Source organism: Antechinus flavipes, chromosome 4 (genome assembly GCF_016432865.1).
Source record: "Antechinus flavipes isolate AdamAnt ecotype Samford, QLD, Australia chromosome 4, AdamAnt_v2, whole genome shotgun sequence".
Classification (NCBI taxonomy): Eukaryota; Metazoa; Chordata; class Mammalia; order Dasyuromorphia; family Dasyuridae; genus Antechinus; species Antechinus flavipes.
Window position 1 is genome coordinate 502,732 of NC_067401.1, and position 21,049 is coordinate 523,780.

General features: G+C 42.2%; 2 protein-coding genes across 4 annotated transcripts in view; both read left to right on the forward strand.

The window, feature by feature from the left end:
- LOC127562447 (zinc finger protein 883-like) overlaps window positions 1-13,234 on the forward strand; it is an 80,985-nt gene extending 67,751 nt beyond the window's left edge. The window contains exons 2-3 of one of the 3 annotated variants that reach the window (XM_051998176.1): window positions 11,528-11,654; window positions 12,731-13,234. In XM_051998176.1, the coding sequence (XP_051854136.1) occupies window positions 11,528-11,654; window positions 12,731-12,834 (231 nt within the window). In that variant the 3' untranslated portion in view covers window positions 12,835-13,234. Of the gene's footprint in view, window positions 1-11,527 lie in introns of all 3 variants that reach the window. The other 2 variants (XR_007953678.1, XM_051998175.1) reach the window with 2 other exon arrangements.
- Window positions 13,235-14,429: 1,195 nt separating this feature from the next.
- Window positions 14,430-16,855, forward strand: LOC127562449 (zinc finger protein 883-like). Its single transcript, XM_051998177.1, has one exon. It carries the CDS (start codon window positions 14,521-14,523, stop codon window positions 16,333-16,335), a length of 1,815 nt encoding a protein of 604 aa, XP_051854137.1. The 5' UTR covers window positions 14,430-14,520; the 3' UTR covers window positions 16,336-16,855.
- Window positions 16,856-21,049: the final 4,194 nt, after the last annotated feature.

The window sequence follows — 21,049 nt, forward strand, 5'->3', positions numbered from 1 at the left end:
ATTGACCCCCAGACAGGGGAGCCCTTGACAACAGGGTCTCCTCCCCAGAAAGCAAGTGCTTGAACCAAAGGGTGCTCTCAGCCTTTGTTTGAATCAAGCTATTGACTTTGCAGTTGGTCTCCATGGGTTTGTCTTCCTGTGTGTTTTTCTGTCACTTCTGCTTTTTCTTCCTTGCTTGCTGGCTTCCATCCCATTTGTTGTTCTTTACATCATAGTCATGTTCCATGACCCGCCTAGATTAGAATTTGTTCAGCAGCTTTTGCCCCTGCAGATAATTTTGCCATGACTGCTTTGGCTCCTCCATGTCTCTCCCTAGTGAATTCCATTGGGTGAATAGTGTGTTTTGTGGTTTGTCCTTTGAAAAGAAGCAAGATATCAGGGTAGTGATGCCATGACATGCAAGTGAGTTGGATTTAAGTGAGGAAGGAATGGGCAAAGTCACCAGCCTCGCTTTCTCCTCCAGAGGCCATTGGGGTTCAGTGGCAAGATGAAGGAAGGAAGGAAGGAAAGAAGGTAGGTAGGTAAGAAGGTGGGAAGGAAGGAAGGAAGGAAGGAAGGAAGGAAGGAAGGAAGGAAGGAAGGAAGGAAGGAAGGAAGGAAGGAAGGGAGGAAGGAAGGGAGGGAGGGAGAGAGGAAGGAAAGAAAGGAGGGAGGGAAGAAAGAAGGAAAGAAGGAAGAAAGGAAGGAAGGAAGGAAAGAAGGTAGGTAGGTAAGAAGGAAGGAAGGAAGGAAGGAAGGAAGGAAGGAAGGAAGGAAGGAAGGAAAGAAGGAAGGAAAGAAGGGAAGGGAAGGGAAAAAAGAGACAGGGAGGGAGAAAAGGAAGTGGGAGAGAGGGAGAGAAGGAGGGAGGAAGGAAGGAAGATAGGAAGGGAGAGAGGAAGAATGTTATATATTATAACCATCAAGTGATAATCTGGCGATGTGGTTACAGAATATGTTAGTTTGCTCATTGTTCTATTTTGCTCATGATTATTTCTATGGGGCTTGGAGTTGGAGGTAGGTTTGGGCTGGGCTGGAGCTGGGGACAACAAATCCCATCATGTTCATTTCTTTTTGCATCAGTTCATGCAAGTCTTTTCAGATTTCTGTGAAACCTATCTATTGATCATTTCTTATAGCACAGTAATTTCCATTACATTGTATAACACAACTTGTTTAAGCATTTCCCCAATTGATGGTGTCAACCAGAAATGTCAACCAGGTGAAGTCCACCTTTCAAAATGCAGAGGAGTCCAAACTGGGTTGAAAGCAGAAAAGTTTTATTCAGAGGAAAATCAGACACTAATGCTAACCTCCCAGTGCCCTCACATACATGCCCCACATAAGACATGTGGAAATGAGCAAGACTTGGGTCACTGCTCCTATCAGCAAAAAGGCTCATCCAATGATGTCTAGTGTACCTGCCTGGTAAGGTAGGTCAAAAAATACAAACATGTCTCAAGAGTACTTCTACAATGGGTACCCCTTCAATTTCTTGCCACTACAAAAAAAAAAAACTGCTATAAATATATCTTTTTTTTTTTTTTAAGTCTTTGGGATACAGACCTAGCAATGATCATCAGCTAGTTTGAGGAACAAAGGAATCAAGGTTTATGGCTTTGGAGTCATAAACATTTGCTCTTTTTATTATGTACAAAGATAATAAAGACAAAGAAATTTGCAGAAGGAAAAATCACCAAATGTCTTCCAGGAGATCTAGTCTCAAGCCAAGGCTTGAAGAAAAATATGGATTGAGAAGGCTAAAGCAAATTTCATGGTAGGCTTAAGGGGCAATTTGTGCAGTGAATGGAATCTGGATGGCAGGGCATGATAGCTGACCAGGAAACAAGGCTGGCAGATCAGGCATAGAGAGGTTTAATGGGATATTTGGGAATCTGAGGCAATGGGGAGCAAGCTTTTTAATCAGGAACTTAGGACAGGATCTATTACTTTGATCCTTTGATCCTTTTGATATACTTTGAATGAGTTGGAGACCAAAACAGGGGTATCCCTGGGGGGCTGAATTGGATCAGAGTTCCCTGGAAGCTGGGAGAGGAAAGAAGGGTAACAGGGACAGAAAGGAAAAAGAGGGAAAAGAAAAAGAAGCACAGAAGAGGGGAAAAGGAGGAGGGGAAGGGATGGAAGAAGAGGAAGTGGAAGGGGAAGGAAAAGAGGAGGAAAACAAAGAGAGGAACCACAAAGAAACAAGCACTAAAGAACCTAATCTGGAGGAGGTACTAGGGGCACAGAAATAAAAAGTAAATGGTCCCTCTTGGAGGGAAGAGATAAATCATGCATTATAAACACTTGAACCATTCTCCAATTGATAAATGGTCAAAGGATATGAAGAGACAATCCTCAGACGAAGAAATCGAAACTATTTCTAGCCATATGAAAAGATGTAATTATTAATCAGAGAAATGCAAATTAAGACAATTCTGAGATACCACTACACACCTGTCAGATTGACTAGAATGACAGGGAAAGATAATGAGGAATGTTGGAGGGGATGTGGGAAAACAGGGAAACTGATACATTGTTGGTGGAATTGTGAATACATCCAGCCATTCTGGAGAGCAATTTGGAACTATGCTCAAAAAGTTATCAAATTGTAAATACCCTTTGATCCAGCAGTGTTTCTTTTTTTTTAATATTTTATTTTATTCATAATAACTTTATATTGACAGAATCCATGCCAGGGTAATTTTTTTACATTATCCCTTGCACTCGCTTCTGTTCCGATTTTTCCCCTCCCTCCCTCTACCCCCTCCCCTAGATGGCAAGCAGTCCTATATATGTTAGATATGTATATCCTAGATACAATATATGTTTGCAGAACCGAGCAGTTCTCTTGTTGCACAGGCAGAATTGGATTCAGAAGGTAAAAACAACTCGGAAAGAAAAACAAAAATGCAAATAGTTCACATTCGTTTCCCAGTGTTCTTTCTTTGGGTGTAGCTGCTTCTGTCCATCATTTATCAATTGAAACTGAGTCTTTGTCAAAGAAATCCACTTCCATCAGAATACATCCTCATACAATATCATTGTCAAAGTATAAAGTGATCTCCTGGTTCTGCTCATTCCACTTAGCATCAGTTCATGTAAGTTTCTCCAAGCCTTTCTGTATTCATCCTGCTGATCCAGCAGTGTTTCTACTGGGTTTATACCCCAAAGAGATACTAAAGAAGGGAAAGGGACCTGTATGTGCCAAAATGTTTGTGGCAGCCCTGTTTGTAGTGGCTAGAAGCTGGAAAATGAATGGATGCCCATCAATTGGAGAATGGTTGAGTAAATTGTGGTATATGAATGTTATGGAATATTATTGTTCTGTAAGAAATGATCAGCAGGATGAATACAGAGAGGACTGGCGAGACTTACAGGAACTGATGCTGAGTGAAATGAGCAGAACCAGGAGATCATTATATACCTCAACAACGATACTGTATGAGGATGTATTCTGATGGAAGTGGATTTCTTTGACAAAGAGAAGATCTAACTCAGTTTCAATTGATCAAGGATGGACAGAAGCAGCTACACCCAAAGAAAGAACACTGGGAAATGAATGTAAACTACTTGCATTTTTGTCTTTCTTCCCAGGTTATTTTTACCTTCTGAATCCAGTTCTTCCTGTGCAACAAGAGAACTGTTTGGTTCTGCACACATATATTGTATCTAGGATACACTGCAACATATTTAACTTGTATAGCAATGCTTGCCATCTGGGGAGGGGATGAAGGGAGGGAGGGGAAAAGCTGGAACAGAAGTGAGTGCAAGGAATAATGTTGTAAAAACAAAAAAATTACCCAGGCATGGGCTCTGTCAATAAAAAGTTATTAAAAAAAAGAAAAAAGAATTCAGCGCTACAAAATAAATAAATAAATAAATGAAATAAAATAAAATAAACACTTGAAGAACATCCCAACAGAATTGGAGGAATATCTAAACAGCGTCTTCCTATTCTCTTTTCCTTAAAATCCAAATGGACCATAGGTGGTTTTTCCTGCAGTCTAATCATTGACAGAGTCTCCTGAAGACATTCCAAGTCAAAAAAGCAGTCATAAATCTACTTGTAAAGACCCAGATGACATTTCAAGGGAAGGAAGGAGGGAGCATGTTGCTTTTGATTGGATGGATGTTCCCTATCAACTGTTTGTAGAGATGGGTGAAAGAAAATGGGAATTAATCTTTTGGTCTTGAGTTGTCTTGAGTTTATAATGAGAGAACACATGCAAAATCATGTTTTACTACAAAAAAAGGAAGTTCTTCACCAGATGGAGCCAACCGTCCTGTGTACACATCCTGTGTCCTGGCTATTTCTTTATGACCACCTGGAAGGCTCTTCCTCTTCACCTCTGCCTCTTGGACTTCTGGATCTCCTCAAAGTAGCACCTGAACTGAGATGCTATTTTCTACAGAGATCCTTCTACAGAGACCCTCCCAAAATGACCTCCTATTCACTCAGGATGTTGTTCAAATGTTTATGATGCACAGTTTGGCTCCTCCTTCCAAGAGGGATCATTTCCTTTTTTCTCTCTGTGCCCTTAGTGTCTCTTCCAGATTAGGTTCTTCAGCTCATTTGCTGTCAGCAGATGCTTCTCACACTGTCTGTTCCAGCTGAATACCCCTACTTTTACTTGCCTCCTCCAGGCTCACTGAGGACTGATTGGTCATTCTTTGGCTCTCGAGTGATTGATTCAAAAAGCATTTGTCAGTCTTTTGGGGGCTCATTTCTACCTATCTCAAATGCCTTTGAGGAAGAGTGATGAAACAGCAGCTGTGGATAGCTGAAAGTGGGGGCTATAGTTACAGCCTACCCATAAGCAACCCAGACCATTCATGAGAATATGGCCTTGAGATTTTGCAATGATAAGTTAAGCTATAGCTAAAAAACTGCAGGTGTTTGTCTTGGATGAACATTTCTCCTCCTGTTTCCCCTCCACACACCTCTTAATTAGCATTTAAGTACTGCTTTTGAAGAAGATGATTGCTTTCAAAATTCAGATAACTGAATTCTCTCATCCCAAAATGTGGTGATCTTCTTCTTTTATAATAAGTAGAATAGTTCTCTCTGGGGAGAGGTGCAGGTTTCTCGGGGGAGGTTTTCTGGGAGGCAGCTTTAGTATCAGTTCAGATCAATAATTACCCCAAAACACAGCCAAGTGATAAAAGTTCAGATCTTTTATTGTCTCCAATATAGCCCGGTTAGCTTAGAGGCCTCTCTCTCTGCTTGGTTCTAAGAGCTCTTGCAGTTTTGTCCTTTGCTTCTGCCTCTGCTTTCTTCTGCCTCCCGCCAGCTCCACTCTTCATGTAATTCCGGTGAAATCTTGACTCATAGCTTCTTCCTCTCAAAACTCTTCTTCCACCACCAGCCAGCCAAGTGGAAAATATTCGAATGAATCTCTCTTGCCTCAGAGAGAGGGCTTCTGGCGTAATTCCGCTGAAATCTGACCGAGAGCCTCTGTCTGTTTCTTTTATGCAAGAGGGAGGAATTGTGGGATACGAGAGAGAGGGATTATGGGTTTTCTCCCAAAGAATTTTTTTTCCTATATGGCCTAATTTACATGATCAAAAAAGGCCAGAACTTGAGATTTACCAAACAAACAAACAAACAAAACAAAACTGCAGAAGGGAAAAAAAACAGCCCTCCTTGGGATTTTCTATACTTCTCAGGTTTGTGATAGCTAGGATAGTGTCCCTGGATGGCCTGAATTCTTCTGGGATTTGCACTGGTGCTCCAACATTTTTGCCATGGCTCCCCATCATTTCTGGCATGGAAGATGGGCTAGTCACTGGACCATAGGGACACTCTGGTTCAAATTTCTCTGCTCCTCTTCCCCAGGGTCCTAAAGTCCTCCATATTCTTAAAATCCTGTGGACAGACAGATTTGAAAGGGCAGTTTTCTGGTACCTTAAATTTTGGGGTTGTGTGTGTGTATGTATGTGTGTGTTTAAATTGGAATTCTGCTTCTGGAATTGTATAATTACTAGTAACTAGTGTGTGTCAAAATTGTGAATTTGTTTTTTAGGTATTTCAGAAATATATGTCCATTGATATTGAAGTATTGCTACTAGAATTTAAGTATGTATTTCATTTGATTTTAAATTTAAAGAAATTTTGGTTCTCTGGCAACTCAAGAGGACTTTCCTCTTTAGATGAAATATAATTAAGCTACTATGATGCTTTCTAATTTGTACATTTGACAATTTGTAAAAATTATATGAGCTGTACTTTAATATTTTGTCAGCCCAGCTGGATATTTGGTATAATTTTTGTGAAATTTGGTCCAAGGTTATTTAAATATTATCTGTATTCTGAATCTTAAGGTTTGTCTTGCTTTCTACCTTTAACAAAGACATAAAATCAAGACATTTTGGTTATGTGTAGTTGTAGAACAAATTGTATCTAGAAGTTGTGTGATAAACACTTTAGATGTCTAAAGATAAACAAGAAGGTATTGAGGAAGTGCCCCTCTGTACGGAGGAAGCCTGGCTCCAAAATATTCAGGTTAGGCTTTAATGAAGCAACTCCAGTGAGGATGGGTGGAAGCTTTCCTCTGGGCTCTGCTGCTAAGAGGGGTTAGTGGAATAATATTGGAACAAATTGTACCTAAGCATGGATTGGTAGAGATTATTGACTCTGACAAAGGAACATATTTTACTTCTAAGGTTTTTTAAAGAAATAATAGGAAAGGATTGCAAATTGAGTGACAATTCCATGTACTTGGCAACTGCCCTCATCAGAGAAAGTAAAAAGAATGAATCAGATTCTTAAGAAATGGATTACTAAATTGATGTTAGAGACTAGATTGCCTTGGACCAAATGCTTGTCCATTGCTTTGTTAAAAAAAAAAAAAAAAAAAAAAAAGAAGAAGAAGAAGAAGAAGAAGAAGAACTGTTCCCAGAAGTGATCTTCCCCAGATGAGATGCTGTTTGGTTTACCTTTATTTGGGGGAAAAAAAGAAAAAACCTCTTTTGAAACAAAGGATAAGTTTTTAAGAAACTGTACACTAGTATTTAGAGGCATTAACCCTCATCCCTTTTTAGCCCTTAGAAAACAAGGATTGCTGATCCAGATAACACCTTTGGAGTTCACAGTGTGCAGAAGAATGGATGTTTACTAAGTCCTCCTTGAAGCAGCAGAATGGAAGGACTTTACCAGACTCTACAGATGACTGAGACTGCAATCTGGAGGCTGAGTACACCAGATTTAAAGGACCTGTGGAACAACCTCAAGAATGGATTTGGTATGGACAATTTATAACCTCCTAAATTCACTTTGCAATTAGGAATGTTTTGGTGGGAGGGAAGATTAATTGTGCTTAGAGGAATTTTAACTATATTGATGTTCTACCTGTTATTTATATTTTGAGAAAAGTTTAAAGAGACTCTTCAATTGGAGGAAATTGAATTAACTTTTTTTTTAGGATGAAGAAAATTAATTCCGATAGGGTTCCTTAATGTGAAATAGGATACTTTATATTCTATGTGAGTTTTAGTTGGTTTGTATTGAGTCATTTTAGAGTTGTTTCATTGTTTTGGAAATTCTGAGCAAATAGTCTATCTTTGTCCTTTGAACATGGTTAATACCTGAACATGTTTTGATATAGATTGGTTATTGAGCATCTTAAAGTACAATGGTTTGTGTAATGTTGAATTAAAATTCATCTACTTTGATATGGTCAATACTTACTGAGGATATGTAATCCTTGAGAGAGACCTAAATTCACCTGAAGCTTTGATTAATGAGTCCTGCTATTTGAGATATAATCTGAGACTGAAGCTGATATTATTTAAGGTTTTGAATTCAGATATGATTGTCTGATCATCAAGCCAGTAATCCATCATCTGAAAGGAAAATGCCACAAGCTATTGAGAGGAATGTGATCTTGAATTGTTACAGGTAGTAGTTAGTGTCTGGATAAGAGTTGTAAAGACAACCTTGGCCTCTGCTTAAGGGGAGATCCTTCTGACTTAGTTTCCTGGTAGTATTCCTTTGAATAAGAACCTACTTGATTATTACTGAATCTGGCTATAAGGTGGAATTGTTTATCTAAGCTAAGAATGCTTTATCCTGTCATGTATGTGCTCTCAGCCTGAGGCCTGAAGGACCAGTTTTTGATTATAATCATGTCCCTGCTTTTTCCTCTTATAGCAATTTTCTATAATCAGGGTAAGTGTTTAGTGGATACAAGAGCTTGCAGTTTCCTATCTGAAAACATGTAGTCATTATATCCTAACTAAATAAGTGAGTACTTGGCCTAGTCATCTATCTGTTGCTAGATGGATATAGCTCTCTTTTAGTATTTTGATTGTTGCTGATAGTCATTTTTGTTTGGGAAAGGCTACCTATTCTAATTACTGGGGACCCAAATGAGTTGGGACAACAGTGCAAAACATGTCAACAGGTTCCATTGTGTGCTCACTCACATCCAGACATATCCCCATTGTAAACGAGAAACTCGGTGATTTCCGAAACTTGTTGCAAGGCTGTACCAGGATGTGGCAAGCTCACTTAAAAGTGCACCTTGTTAAAGGTTCGGGCCTGATCTCTACTAGCCTGTCCTCGTGGGGTCAGTCACTGGCCAGCCAGCCAATAAAGGGCGCTTTAATTAAATAATCTGGTCTGAGCTGTCTATCTTGTGTCTGTCCACTTCAGGAGACTCTTGGCCCTTTCCCAGGCCCCAGGCAGCAGAGGAGTCTCCACAGGGGAACAGGCTGTGGCTGCCACCTCTGAGAGCATCTTCCAGCGCGGGCTCCCAATCGCTGAAAGCACATTTCTGGGGCAAAATGCAGAGGCTGCCCACCGACTCACCCTGTCCCAGGCCTGGGGCATCTCACTGCAAGGCAGCAAGGAGAACAGGACAAAGACCCAGCCAGCTCCCTCCTCTTCCTCCTCCACCTGGGCACTGGCAGGTTTCTAGGGTAGCAGCAACTAAATCGTGCATGAGCACAGCTCTCCAGCTCCTCAACACTACGTTTCCCAGAAAGCATAGGGCTTGTCAACTATAGAACAGTTGTCGTGGAAACGCCGGGAGGTTCCGCTTGATTGGCAGGCTCTCACAAGTGACTTCCGCTTCCCCCTACTGTCCTGATTCTTCTCTGGTGGGAGCCACGGGTGTTTCCGAGGGGAGCTCTGGGTCAGTGTCCTGCGGGGCCACCTGCCCCCTGCCCAAAGGCTCTGCTCGCTGCCCTCCTCCCTCTTACCCCTCCCTTCCTCATCCTCCCTCTCTTACAGCTTCTTTTTGCTACTCCTCACCATCCTCCCCTTCTTCCCTCTTGTCTTTCCCCTTCTGTCTCTCTTCCTCTCTGTCTCTTCTACCACCTCCTCTTCTTCACCTTCTAACCCCTCCTCTTTCTCTCCTGTCTCTTCTCCTTCCTCCTCTTCCCGTCCTTTTTTTACTTCTTTCCCTTTTCTCCCTTACTCTTATTCCCCCTTTCTCTTCCTCCCTTCTTTCCTTCTCCTTCTCTTCTCCCCCCTCATGTTCCCTTTCTTCTCCTTTTTCCTACTTCCTCTCCTTCCTCCTTTTTTCCTCCTTCTCCTTCTCTGTCTTTTCTTCTTAACTCTCCCTCCTCTGTCTCTCTCTCTCCCCCCGCCTCCCTTTCTTCCTTCTCCTTTCCCTGCCTGCTCGCCCTCCTCCTCCTCCTCCTCTCTTCCAGCACTAGGAACCCCCCACCCTTTCCTCCCATCTCTGCCTCTTTGATCCTTACCTAGACCTCATTTTCCCTGGAAACAGGATGACCCTAAAAAGACCCATGCCCTGCATTTAGTGTGTTAAGGCTTACAAAGCACTTTGCATAGGTTGAGTCATTTGATGGAATAATCACTGAGGTTTATGCCCCTGATGCCCCAAACAGCCCCAAGGTCGGTGGGACTGATTTTACCCATTTTCTAGGTGAGCAAACTGAGGCTCAGAGAGGGAGTGAACCCGAGTGTTCTTAGACTGGACTTGCTGCCTCTCCCTGGGAACATAAGCTTCTGGGGGACCAGACGGGCTTTCTTTCCCCACGTATCCCCAACATCTGGCAGATGGCACTGAAGGTTCGGGAGACGGCTTTGGGAGTGTTCTCAGGCAGGGCAGGGCCAGCCCCACTCATGGTTTCCTTTTCCTCCCCAGCTCTCTGCCCTTGCCCAAGAGGAGTGAGCTCTGGACACGGGAATGGCCCCCATGCTCCTGACAGCCAGGTCTCCCCAGGTGAGTGGGAGGTTCCCGCCTCCAGCAATGGCCCCGCTCCTGGGCATTGAGTCCCCTGGGACAGCTTGCCCAGGTCATTGTAAGTTGCCATTCCGGAATTTGAATCCAGAACCAGACATCCAAATGCACAGGCAGCAGGAGCAAGGATTTGCATGAAGCTCTAACTGTCTGTTAGCTGCTTTGTTCAATCTCGAAGAAGAGCCAGCTTCCTGGGCTGCTTTTTGCTTCTGCTGGCACCCTCATGTTCTCGGGGCAGGGAGGGGGGTCCCACCATTTGGAGGTCACTCAGACGCTACCTCAGGGATGACCCGTGGGATGCGAGAGATGGTGGACAGAATGAGGGGCGGGGGATGGACAGCCTGAGAGCCTGACTGGTCCCCACAGCATGGAATGAGACCTGGAGGAGCTTCCTTGCCCTGCCTTGGTTGGATGTGCTGGGAGGATGGGGGCAGGGGGGAGGGTAGGTCCTCCTAGGGAGGGGATCAGTCCCTGGCCCAGCAAAGGATGGAGCAGCTGGCAAGTGTCCAGTGGAAGGGCCCAGGAAGGGAAAGGCCTTGGGGCTCATGCCATGTGGGGAGGCCACAGTAACTCGTACCCAGGATTGGTCGGGCCATCGTGGGGAAGGGGGTCCTTCGGGTTCTCTTTGGTGGCAGAAGGCAGAATTTTGAGGCTTGATGTCAGGAGCAGCTCCCAGAATCCTTCACCCTGAAGTATCATGGGCTCTTTAGGGAGTGAGCTCCCCAGTTCAGAAGGGCTTCCACTCTAGCCTGGCTGACGCCTGGGAGGGACCTTTGAGGCCATCTTGTCCATCTCCTTCAGAAAGGTCAGGACTCAAATTCTGGACTCGAAGTCGGGCCCTGGTCCTCCGACAGAACCCTCTTGCCTTTGCACTGAGCTTGCTCCCGCTGCCTCTGGGGCCCCTTCCAAGCTCTGAGGTTCTTGATGGCAGCACAAACTGGGCTTCCTCCCGCCTGCGCGTTCTCTCCTTCCAAGCCAAGACTCACTCTGTGTGTCTTGTGTTTTCCTGCACAATGTAACTGCGCTGTGTAAGGGGAAGAGTGCAGCATGGGACCTGAAGGGCTCTGGGCGGGAGGAGGGGCGGCCATCAGGGTTAATGCTTCCTTCCAAAGCCAAGCTGGCAACCCTCTGAAGGGTAGTTTCCATGGGAGCTTCCCCAGAGTGAGTCTTTCAAGGTGGTTTTTCTGTGTGATGTTACAGTATAAATATTTTCTGAGTTTGCTGGCCAGAATCCCGAGAACCACATGGCCCTGGCTCAGTCTCTGGGCCCTTCGCCCCCGGCTCCTTTCAAGGGCTGGTCCCTGCAAGGGCACAAACAAAGGCATTTGGTGTTTCAGGAGCCGGTGACCTTCCAGGATGTGGCGGTGGTCTTCACGCAGGAGCAGTGGGCTTGCCTGGAACCTTCTCAGAAGGAGCTGTACCGGGATGTGATGCTGGAGACCTACCAGAACCTGCTCTGCCTGGGTGGGACAGCTTCTCCTGGGACCCGGGCCCTGCCTCCCCCTCCCCTTCCCCACCCTGGGGTCTTTGGGTCCTTCCTTGGGCAAAGGCTGAGAGAGACTGATTGACCTTCATCCCCTTTGGTCCCAGGGAATCATTCCTTTGTGATTGTGATCTCTGCTTTTTGGGCTTGAGCAGAAGTATCCCAGATTTCTGTCCTGGTCCTTTATGTTAACTCCGTGCAAGCCTTGCTGCTTCAGGTCTGTGTCTCAGAAACAGCCTGTTGTTGGCTTCTTACAGCTAAGGAACCACCAGGGATTTCTGGGGGAGGGTCCTCAGTGTGGCAGCCATGGTAAGCTTTGTGTAGAAAGGGATCCTTGGTGGGTATGGATCACACTCCCACCCAGAAGCCTCCCCTTCCTTCATATTAATTTATAACAATTTATAATGTATTTTTTTTTTTTTTACCATTGCTAGCACAGAGAGAGGTACTTGTTCTGATCCCAGAGGGTCCTCTGGGGCTGTGGTTGGGACCCTCTTGCAGGAGAGGAAGAAATCAAGGAAGGAAGAGCTGACCCTGTCCCAGCTCAGACCCCACCCACAAGATCCCCTCAGCAAGCAGGAGGAACAAGAGAGAAAATAGTTTAAGGCCAGCCCAGAGCAGCCCTTTGGCTTCTGCTTCATTTCTCTACCTGCGTTGTCCTTGTGGGCTCCACTGGGCTTTAGTATGGAGGTATTCTGGTTGCCTGGAGTTACTCCATGGGTCTGTATGCATTTTCTTCTGTTCCTCCTGGCTTCAGCCCCTGGGCTGAGGCTTTGTGCCAGGCTCTGCCCCCTGGGGCTTTCTTGGCCCCATGCCTACATAGGGTAGATCCAAAGTGAAACATCAGGCTGAGGGCAGATGTCCTGACTTAGCTCTACTAGAACAGCCGCAGGGTCCAGCCATCGCGTCGTTTGTCCCCAGAGATGTTAGAAGTCTCCTCTTTAGGTTTCCTTGAATCTCTGCATCATCTGGTTTTCGTTTCCTGTGTCCTGGGTGAGACTTGGGATTGCTAAGTTTGAGTGGAACCTTTCTGTGTCCATCTTTACCCTTTGAGCAGGACTGGCCGTGTGTAAGCCACGGGTGATCCACCAGCTGGAGCAAGGGGAGGCTCCTTGGACGCCAGAGAAGAGAGTCCTGGGGAGCGGCCATCCAGGTGAGTGAGTGCCTCACCCCAGGCAGGGGAGTCCTTGACAATGGTGTCCCCAGTGGTCAGTCAGTGCAGTCCTTCCACAGAGTTGGACAGGAGCCTCTGCTCAGAGCTGCCCAGACCTAGGGAGAAAAGCACCTACTGTGTGTTAGCCCTAGGAGAGTCATTCCCTGCCACCTCAGCAAGTCAGTCTCGTGATAAGTCCCAGTGTCAGAAAAGGCTCTTGGGATCCCAGATGTAGGTCTGGCCCAGGGGCCTCCTGTTCTTACCCCCTCATGTTAAAGGTGAAGAAATGGAGGCTCAGGGAGTGGGTGACTTGACTAAGATCACCCAGGTAACCAGAGGGATACGAGTATTTGGACTTCTGGCACGGTCATTGACCCCAAGCCCAGTGGTCCTGTCTCAGAACCAGGATGTGTCCTGTTTCTTTCTTACCTTTCTGTGATGTAATATTCTCAGCAGTCCTGCTCCTGTTTTAATTTCTCTCTTTTTTTGTGTGTTTGGACTTTGATGGAATCATAACAATTATCTCATATATTCATGCCATAACGAAGTCAAATGAAATCACATAAATAAAAGCGTAAAATTTCATAGAAATATAATATATTAAGCCTTGGGGTTAAATAGGAAAAAATACAGCTACCATTTGAAAAAATACAGCTATTATTGCTATTAGCACATTTCCTGCCCTAATGGGATGGTGCCAGAGTATTTCATGGCAAGTTGACATTTCTGAATGCTTCCATAGGATAGGAAAGAGGCATATGATGTTTGGTGTACCAGTGGCTAGTGATGGTTCCAACGTCATGGAGCTGACTCAATATCGTCAAGAGAGCCTGCTATTTTCAACTCGAAAATTTATCAGAGACCCTAGATTAGAGTGTCGAGGAACAGATACAAAGTTATAATCATCTCTGTAACTTATTCATCATGAGGATCAAGAGGACATCCCCACAAAGAGAGCCCTACTTGAGATAATAAGCAAAGTCACCCATAAGTGACTTAGGTCAGAGCCCATCAGAGTTATCCAAAGAGAGCTACATGCTCTAAGTGATAAATGAAGCCATGTGCAAATTAAATAACAAGAGCAAATTCAATCTTCATGGGTGTATCACGAGAGTAAAGATAGTGCTTCTAAGATTGATTTATGGGGCTCCTCATCCACTTTTGCTTTCTGCTTGTTCCCTAACTTTCCCCTGTGACTTAGTATTCTTACTTTCCTCATCCTAAACAGAAAGAATCCATATCCAAGATTGTCAGTGAAACTTAGGATCTTTCCATTTGACCTTTTATTATAGGAGGTTTCTCTGGGTATCTCCTTACTGATGGTCATCTAGCTACTGCCTAATTTTTCTAAGTACTTTGCTCCATTCTGTTTCTTCTGTTAGTTAAACTTGTGACAATGGAAACTTAAAACATCTCTCCAGGTTTTGGTTTTCTGTTAAAAGCTAATGTCTTTCCTCCTTCTCTCAAAAACTTTTGAGTATTAGCAAGAAAGATGTGTGTGTGTCTCTCATATACCCACTCATATCCCCATAATACACATAAGTACTATTAGTGGGAAGCTCAAAATAAGGCTTTAAAAGTATAGCAGGTGGGCATAGAGAATATTTCTATATTCTTTGTTTACTACTTTTTTTTTTCCAGATTGGGAGATTAAGCATGAAACCAATGAGTCAGCTATTAGACTGAACATATCTATGGAGAATTTGTCTCAAAATAGACTCACAAGGAATGATTTCTCTATCTCCAGTTGGAAAGAAGCCTGTACATGTGATGGAGGATTAGGGAGGCTACAGAGCATTGAGGAGAAAATTAAGCAAGTAAAAATCACTCAAAGGAAAACTTATTGTGATGTAAAAAACCATGAAGATACAAAATATGACCAAAGTGTCAGTGTGGAACCAAAGTTTCTAACTCAACAGAGAGTATTCATAGGAAAAGAGCTTCTCTTTTTGTCTTCAAAACCAAGAAAGTGCCATAAAACTTTATCTAAGGAGATAGATTCTAGATATAATGAATGTGAGGAATCCTTCATTTCTCAGTCAGATTTTATTGCATATCATAGACTTCATCCTAGAAAGAACCATGGTGTTTCTAATGAAGGTGGGAAAGCTATTGATTTCAGCTCACATATTAATTCTCATCAGAATATCGATATTGAAAAGAATGTTCCTCATTATATTACATTTGAGAAAGCTGCCGTCCAAAATGTACAACTAATTGAACATCAGAGAATTCACACTGGAGAGACAACTGAATATAGTAAATATGGGGAGCTTTTCAACCATGGCTCATCCCTTGCTTCCCATCAGAAGATTCACACTGAGAAAAAACCTAACCATTGTTTGAAGTCCTTCCTTCAGAGTTCACAGCTTTCTCATCACCAGCAAATTTATACTGGAGAGAAGCTTCATGAATGTAGTCAATGTGGGAAGGCCTTCCATCGGAAAGGACAGCTTATTCAGCACCAAAAAATTCATACTGGAGAGAAACCTTTTGAGTGTAATGACTGTGGAAAGGCTTTCCGCCTGAGGGAGCACCTTACTCGACATCAGAGGGTCCATACTGGAGAGAAACCTTATGAATGCAATGAATGTGGGAAGGCATTCCACCTGAGGGAACTTCTTACTCTCCATCAGAGTATTCATACAGGAGAGAAACCTCACAAATGTGATGAATGTGGAAAAACCTTCAACCAGAGAGGACATCTTAATCTACATCAGAGAATTCATACTGGAGAAAAGCGTTACAAATGTAATGATTGTGGGAAGCTCTTTCGTCTGAAAGAACACCTCACTCGACATCAGAGAATTCATACTGGAGAAAAACCTTATGAATGCAGTGACTGTGGAAAGGCCTTCCGCCTAAGTGAACACCTTACTCGTCATCAGAGGATTCATACTGGAGAGAAACCTTATGAATGCAATCAGTGTGGGAAGGCTTTTCACTTAAAAGAACTCCTTACTCTCCATTGGAGTATTCATACTGGAGAGAAACCTCATAAATGTAATGAATGTGGGAAGGCGTTTAGCCAGAGAGGACATCTTATTGTACATCAGAGAATTCACACTGGAGAGAAACCTTATGAATGTAATGAATGTGGAAAGGCCTTCCATGCAAGAGAACTGCTCACTCTCCATCATAGTATTCATACTGGAGAGACACCTTACAAATGTAATGAATGTGGGAAGTTCTTCAGCCAGAGAGGACACCTTACGGGACATCAGAGAATTCACACTGGAGAAAAACCTTATGAATGTACTGACTGTGGGAAAGTTTTTCGTCTAAAAGAACACCTTACTCAACATCATAGGATTCATACTGGAGAGAAGCCTCATAAATGTAATGAATGTGGAAAGGCCTTCAGCCGGAGAGAACACCTTACTAGACATCAGACAATTCATACTGGAGAGAAACCTTATGAGTGTAATAAATGTGGGAAGGCCTTTAGCCTGAGAGGATCACTTACTCGACATCAGAGTAAGAGATGTCACCCCACATTTGGAAATTAAGCTAAGATTTTATAGGACCTGAATATGGACAACTACAAAAACCCCAAGTAGCGAATTAAAGTGCTAAATTGTATGAAATTCACTATTAATGGTTTTTTTCTGACTAATACGTGAAAAATACTTAAGATAATTTATAAATTTCATAGAATACTCCTCAAAATACCAAAAACGTCTTGGCTGTTCAAAGTTTTTGACTCTGTTTTCCAAATGCTAGGCTTGTGTCAAGATCACTAGGAAAATAAAAGTCCATGTTCTTGTTCAATCATTTTAGTCATCTGTGACACTTCATTGCCCCAAATGGAGTTTTCTTGGCAAAGATACTGGAGTATCTTTTTATTTCCAGCTCATTTTACTGATAGGAAAATTGAGGCAAATAGGGTTATGTGACTTGCCCAGAGTCTACAGTTAATATGTATCTGAGTCCAGATTTGAACTCAAGTCTTCCTGACTCCAGACCCAGCACTCACACTTATGTTTCATAGGTAACATTTATAGCACTTTTGTGAATGCAATGGGTAGCGCGCATTTACATTGCACAAACTTAGGTTACATGCTTGAGCTGGAATATTGTTGTACATCAAAAAATGATAAGTATGATAAATTCAAAGAGCCATGGAAAGATTGTGTGAAATGGTGCAGAAAAAAAGGAGAATTGGAAGAACAAGAAGCAGAATGATTATGACAATTAAAATTAAATCATTTCTAAAATGCTTCAGATTGATTATAATGTCCTGCTTCATTTCCTGAAAAAAAAGGAGGAAATGGACCTCCAGCTTTTCACTAGAGAAGTGGGGGACTAGGGGGCACAAACTGTGGTATATATTATCAGATATGATTGGTTTGGCTGTTGGATTTTATTTGTTTTCTTTGTTACAAAAGAGGATTTCAGATAGATGGTATATTTGGCAGCTATTCTAGTGATTATAAAAAGCATAAATTAAAGTTATTACTAGGAGGCAGTTTGACTTAGTGCTTCTCTGTCTATACATCCTAGAATAAGTTCTATGTTCTTTTCAGTTGTTTATAGGGTCAGCTACTCTCAACTAAGTGGAGTTCGAAGGTTGTACAAATAGTTCTACCATCCCATCTAGAATTACTACTTAGCCATTCTGAGTAGTTAACACCAAATGATATGGAGTCCCATTTCTTCCCTGGGGATGAAAATAGAGAAGACTAGTGCATTTTAATATACTTGCTCCCCTTATATTCTGACCAATGAGGAATGCAGATAGCAGCTGGGATTTTATAATGAAGTAAAAGGAACAGAATGAAATTGCCATGCTAATGGTTAAGGCCATCTCTGACCTAATTAGTGTCATGGAGTAGGTGAGTGTTAGACATTTATTACTTCATAATTTCTTTTTCCCTTTTCCTAGAGCTGAGAGCAAGCGGAACAGTTTCCTTTCATCTGGAAAGTAGTTTGTTAGACTTTTTCATCTGCCCAGTTTTATTTAAACTTTTTTTTATTTACATACACTGCCATAGCCTGGTATTCCAAAAAGTGGAGCAAGGTCTCACTCTATGAAGGTTTTGATATATAACGCTAAATTGGTAACTTAATGTTTAGTGAGCTTGCCAGGGACATGATAGCAGAAGCTATAGTTTGTATGATAGCCCAACTCTTAAGCAATCCAGAATCTAGACTGCTATCAAGTTTGAGGAAATGTCATGGATAGAGGGAATCCCCCTAATGTAGACATTCCAAAATGATCTATTCCCATTTGTTTCTTGATAGTTGCAAAGGGAAGCCCTAACATTTATTGAATTCAAATTTACAGAAATACCTATAAATTCCCTCCCCTCTCCCCCTTCTTTTTTTACTGGAGCACAGAACAGAATACAGTCCTGAATGGAATAGAGTGGACCATCCAATAATCTTACCCCAATGAACCTTTATGATCCTCAAGTTTTCAGAGATCTTTATAAAGACCAAGCTGAATGGAGTCTGGCAGATAAATACGAATGGCCAGACCAAATGACCATCAGATTCTGGAGTTCTAAATTCCCCTAAATTCCCTCTATATACTACTTGTGAAAAGCAATTGTTCTGCTATTGCCAGACCTAGTGAGTGAATTATGCAGGCAATACTTTTCATCAAAAGATGCCTATTGTGAATTGAATAGAAAAGGTAGTCCTAACAAGCTGGTAGGACCCAGCAGGCCTCTTATTAAATGGAGATGGTACTTTCAAGATGATACTTCTCCCAATCCCTTTGATATTAGTAGCATTCATAAGTAGACTTTAATGACTGTGGCCTCCAGTCTCAACCAAAACACCTACTATCTCAATTGGCCCATACTTCAAGGATCTGGTTTCTAAGGAGCACCATTTTGCCTGGTCCCATCCTGAGATGGAGACCTATTAAGAGATAGGGCATCCTAGCAAGTTCTCTTAGTGAGCTGGGAGCTGGTATGCAAGAAGGACTCAAGAATCAAGTTAATTTAGATCTCAAATACTTGCCTTGTAGCTATTAGCCTGTACCATGAGAATAGGACTGATCAATCAGTTAATGTCTCCAACTACATACATTTTTGTGGGCAAGTTAATACCCATTGGAGACATGTATTGTGGTAGGACCAGTATTTAAGGGCTACCCAATATAAACTAGCTCGAGAGACTATGGCTTGGGCCATTGTTGTAATGTGTACAAATAGCTCAAGAAGAGGTAATAACTCCTCCCTCAGGCGTCTGACAGCAGACTAGCAAACCACTGTGGCCATTTCAAAGTTATACCAATACTTCAAACATCAAGATTCATAAAGAGGTAGAATTAGGAGCTGCAAATTCAAAAAAAAGAAAGAAAGAAAGAAAGAAAGAAAGAAAGAAAGAAAGAAAGAAAGAAAGAAAGAAAGAAAGAAAGAAAGAAAGAAAGAAAGAAAGAAAGAAAGAAAGAAAGAAAGAAAGAAAGAAAGAAAGAAAAGAAAGAAAGAGAAAGAAAGAGAGAAAGAAAGAGAAAGAAAGAGAGAAAGAAAGAAAGAAAGGAAGGAAGGAAGGAAGGAAGGAAGGAAGGAAGGAAGGAAGGAAGGAAGGAAAGAAAGAAAGAAAGAAAGAAAGAAAGAAAGAAAGAAAGAAAGAAAGAAAGAAAGAAAGAAAGAAGAAAGAAAGAAAGAAAGAAAGAAAGAAAGAAGAGAAAGAAAGGAAGGAAGGAAGGAAGGAAGGAAGGAAGGAAGGAAGGAAGGAAAGAAAGAAAGAAAGAAAGAAAGAAAGAAAGAAAGAAAGAAAGAAAGAAAGAAAGAAAGAAAGAAAGAAAGAAAGAAAGAAAGAAAGAAAACAATAGCAACTGTTTCCTAAGACAAGAAGACAGTAAAAATGGATATGGTTAAAAGTGATCACCAGGGAGCCCTCACTTGGTCAGGCTCCTGGTGCCCTTGGACCAGAGAACAGTGATCACTCCGAAGCCCCCTGCAATTGATCTCACCTGGCCTGCTCTTGGCTCAGTTCTGGAGGTGGGTGACTAGGAGAAGGCGCAGGATGGGATTCCTTGGAATTGTAGGAAAATGTTTGATCATGGAAACCTGTAGAAAAAAAGGAAAAGATAAGGGAACTCCAGTAGGGCAAGATACTGGGATCTGCCCTCTTAAGTCTGAAGAACCTCAAAAACCCAGTGGAGAACTGAGGCTTCCTTGGTTCCTCTCAGCCATTGCTGGGACTGAGTCCAAAGTCCAGCTCATACCTTCATTTCCATATTGAATTCCCTGGCTAATGGCTGTAAAGTCTTCCCCAGACACTTCACAGTTGCAGGAGGGAGACTTGACTCTGGGGAGGCAGGGGAGCCCTGGCCTCAGCTTCTAACCTAGTTTGCTTTGACATGTACATGTTGTGGAACTTGGCCCTCCTTCAGTATTGTGTCAACACTTCCATAACTTCTGTGTGAATGAAAGAAGGGACTAAGGGGTTTCATCCCTACAGAACTTAGTTTTTCTCCATTTTTAGAGCCCTCATTTCCTCAACCTCTCACTTTATAAATATCTCCCTTGATTTTCCCAATAATTTGGGGTTCTATGATCCCCATTTTACTAATGAAGTCAGAGGTAGGATTTGAACTCAGGTCTTTCTGACTCTATAAATTGCATGACCTAGCTGTCAATAGTAATCTTACGATATCATCCCCAAATCCCCCCCACTGAGATCTATCTAGAGTATTTGAGAAAAAAAGAGCTTCGAGGTTTTGTTCCTTCTATGTTGTGAAGACCTTCTCTGATTTGGGCAGATTTCTTCCCTTTAAAATGAAACAGAGCTGCTTTTCATTTTCAAAAAAAAGCTATCAGTTTAAAATAATGTTACTAATGAAATAGTGTCAGTATTTAATGTATATGAATCAAATGGTAGATCATTTATGTACTGGAAGGAAAAGTTGTGGAATTACAAGGAGAAACAGATAATAAAGCAATAATAGCTGGGGGACTCAATCTGTTTCTTTTAGACATAGATAAAACTGACGACAAAAAGTAAATCAAAGACCTGAATCAGTTTTAGAAGAGTTAGATATGATAGCTCTCTGGTAGTTACAAAAGGGGATTAGAAAGAGATATATCAGTTTGTCACGGTGCATAGAATCTTTTAAAAAACTGACATATCTAAATGTATAAAAACCTCTTAAGTGTGGAAAAGGAAAAATATTAAACTTTTCTTTAACTCACCCCAATGTAGTAAAAATTATAATTATTAAGTGACCTTTGAATAAAGAACTGAAATCTAAATGTAGGAAATATT

Bases quoted from the DNA above. Each gene is read 5' to 3' on its own strand.
- LOC127562449 (XM_051998177.1), top strand. From the start codon at position 14,521: ATGGAGAATTTGTCTCAAAATAGACTCACAAGGAATGATTTCTCTATC.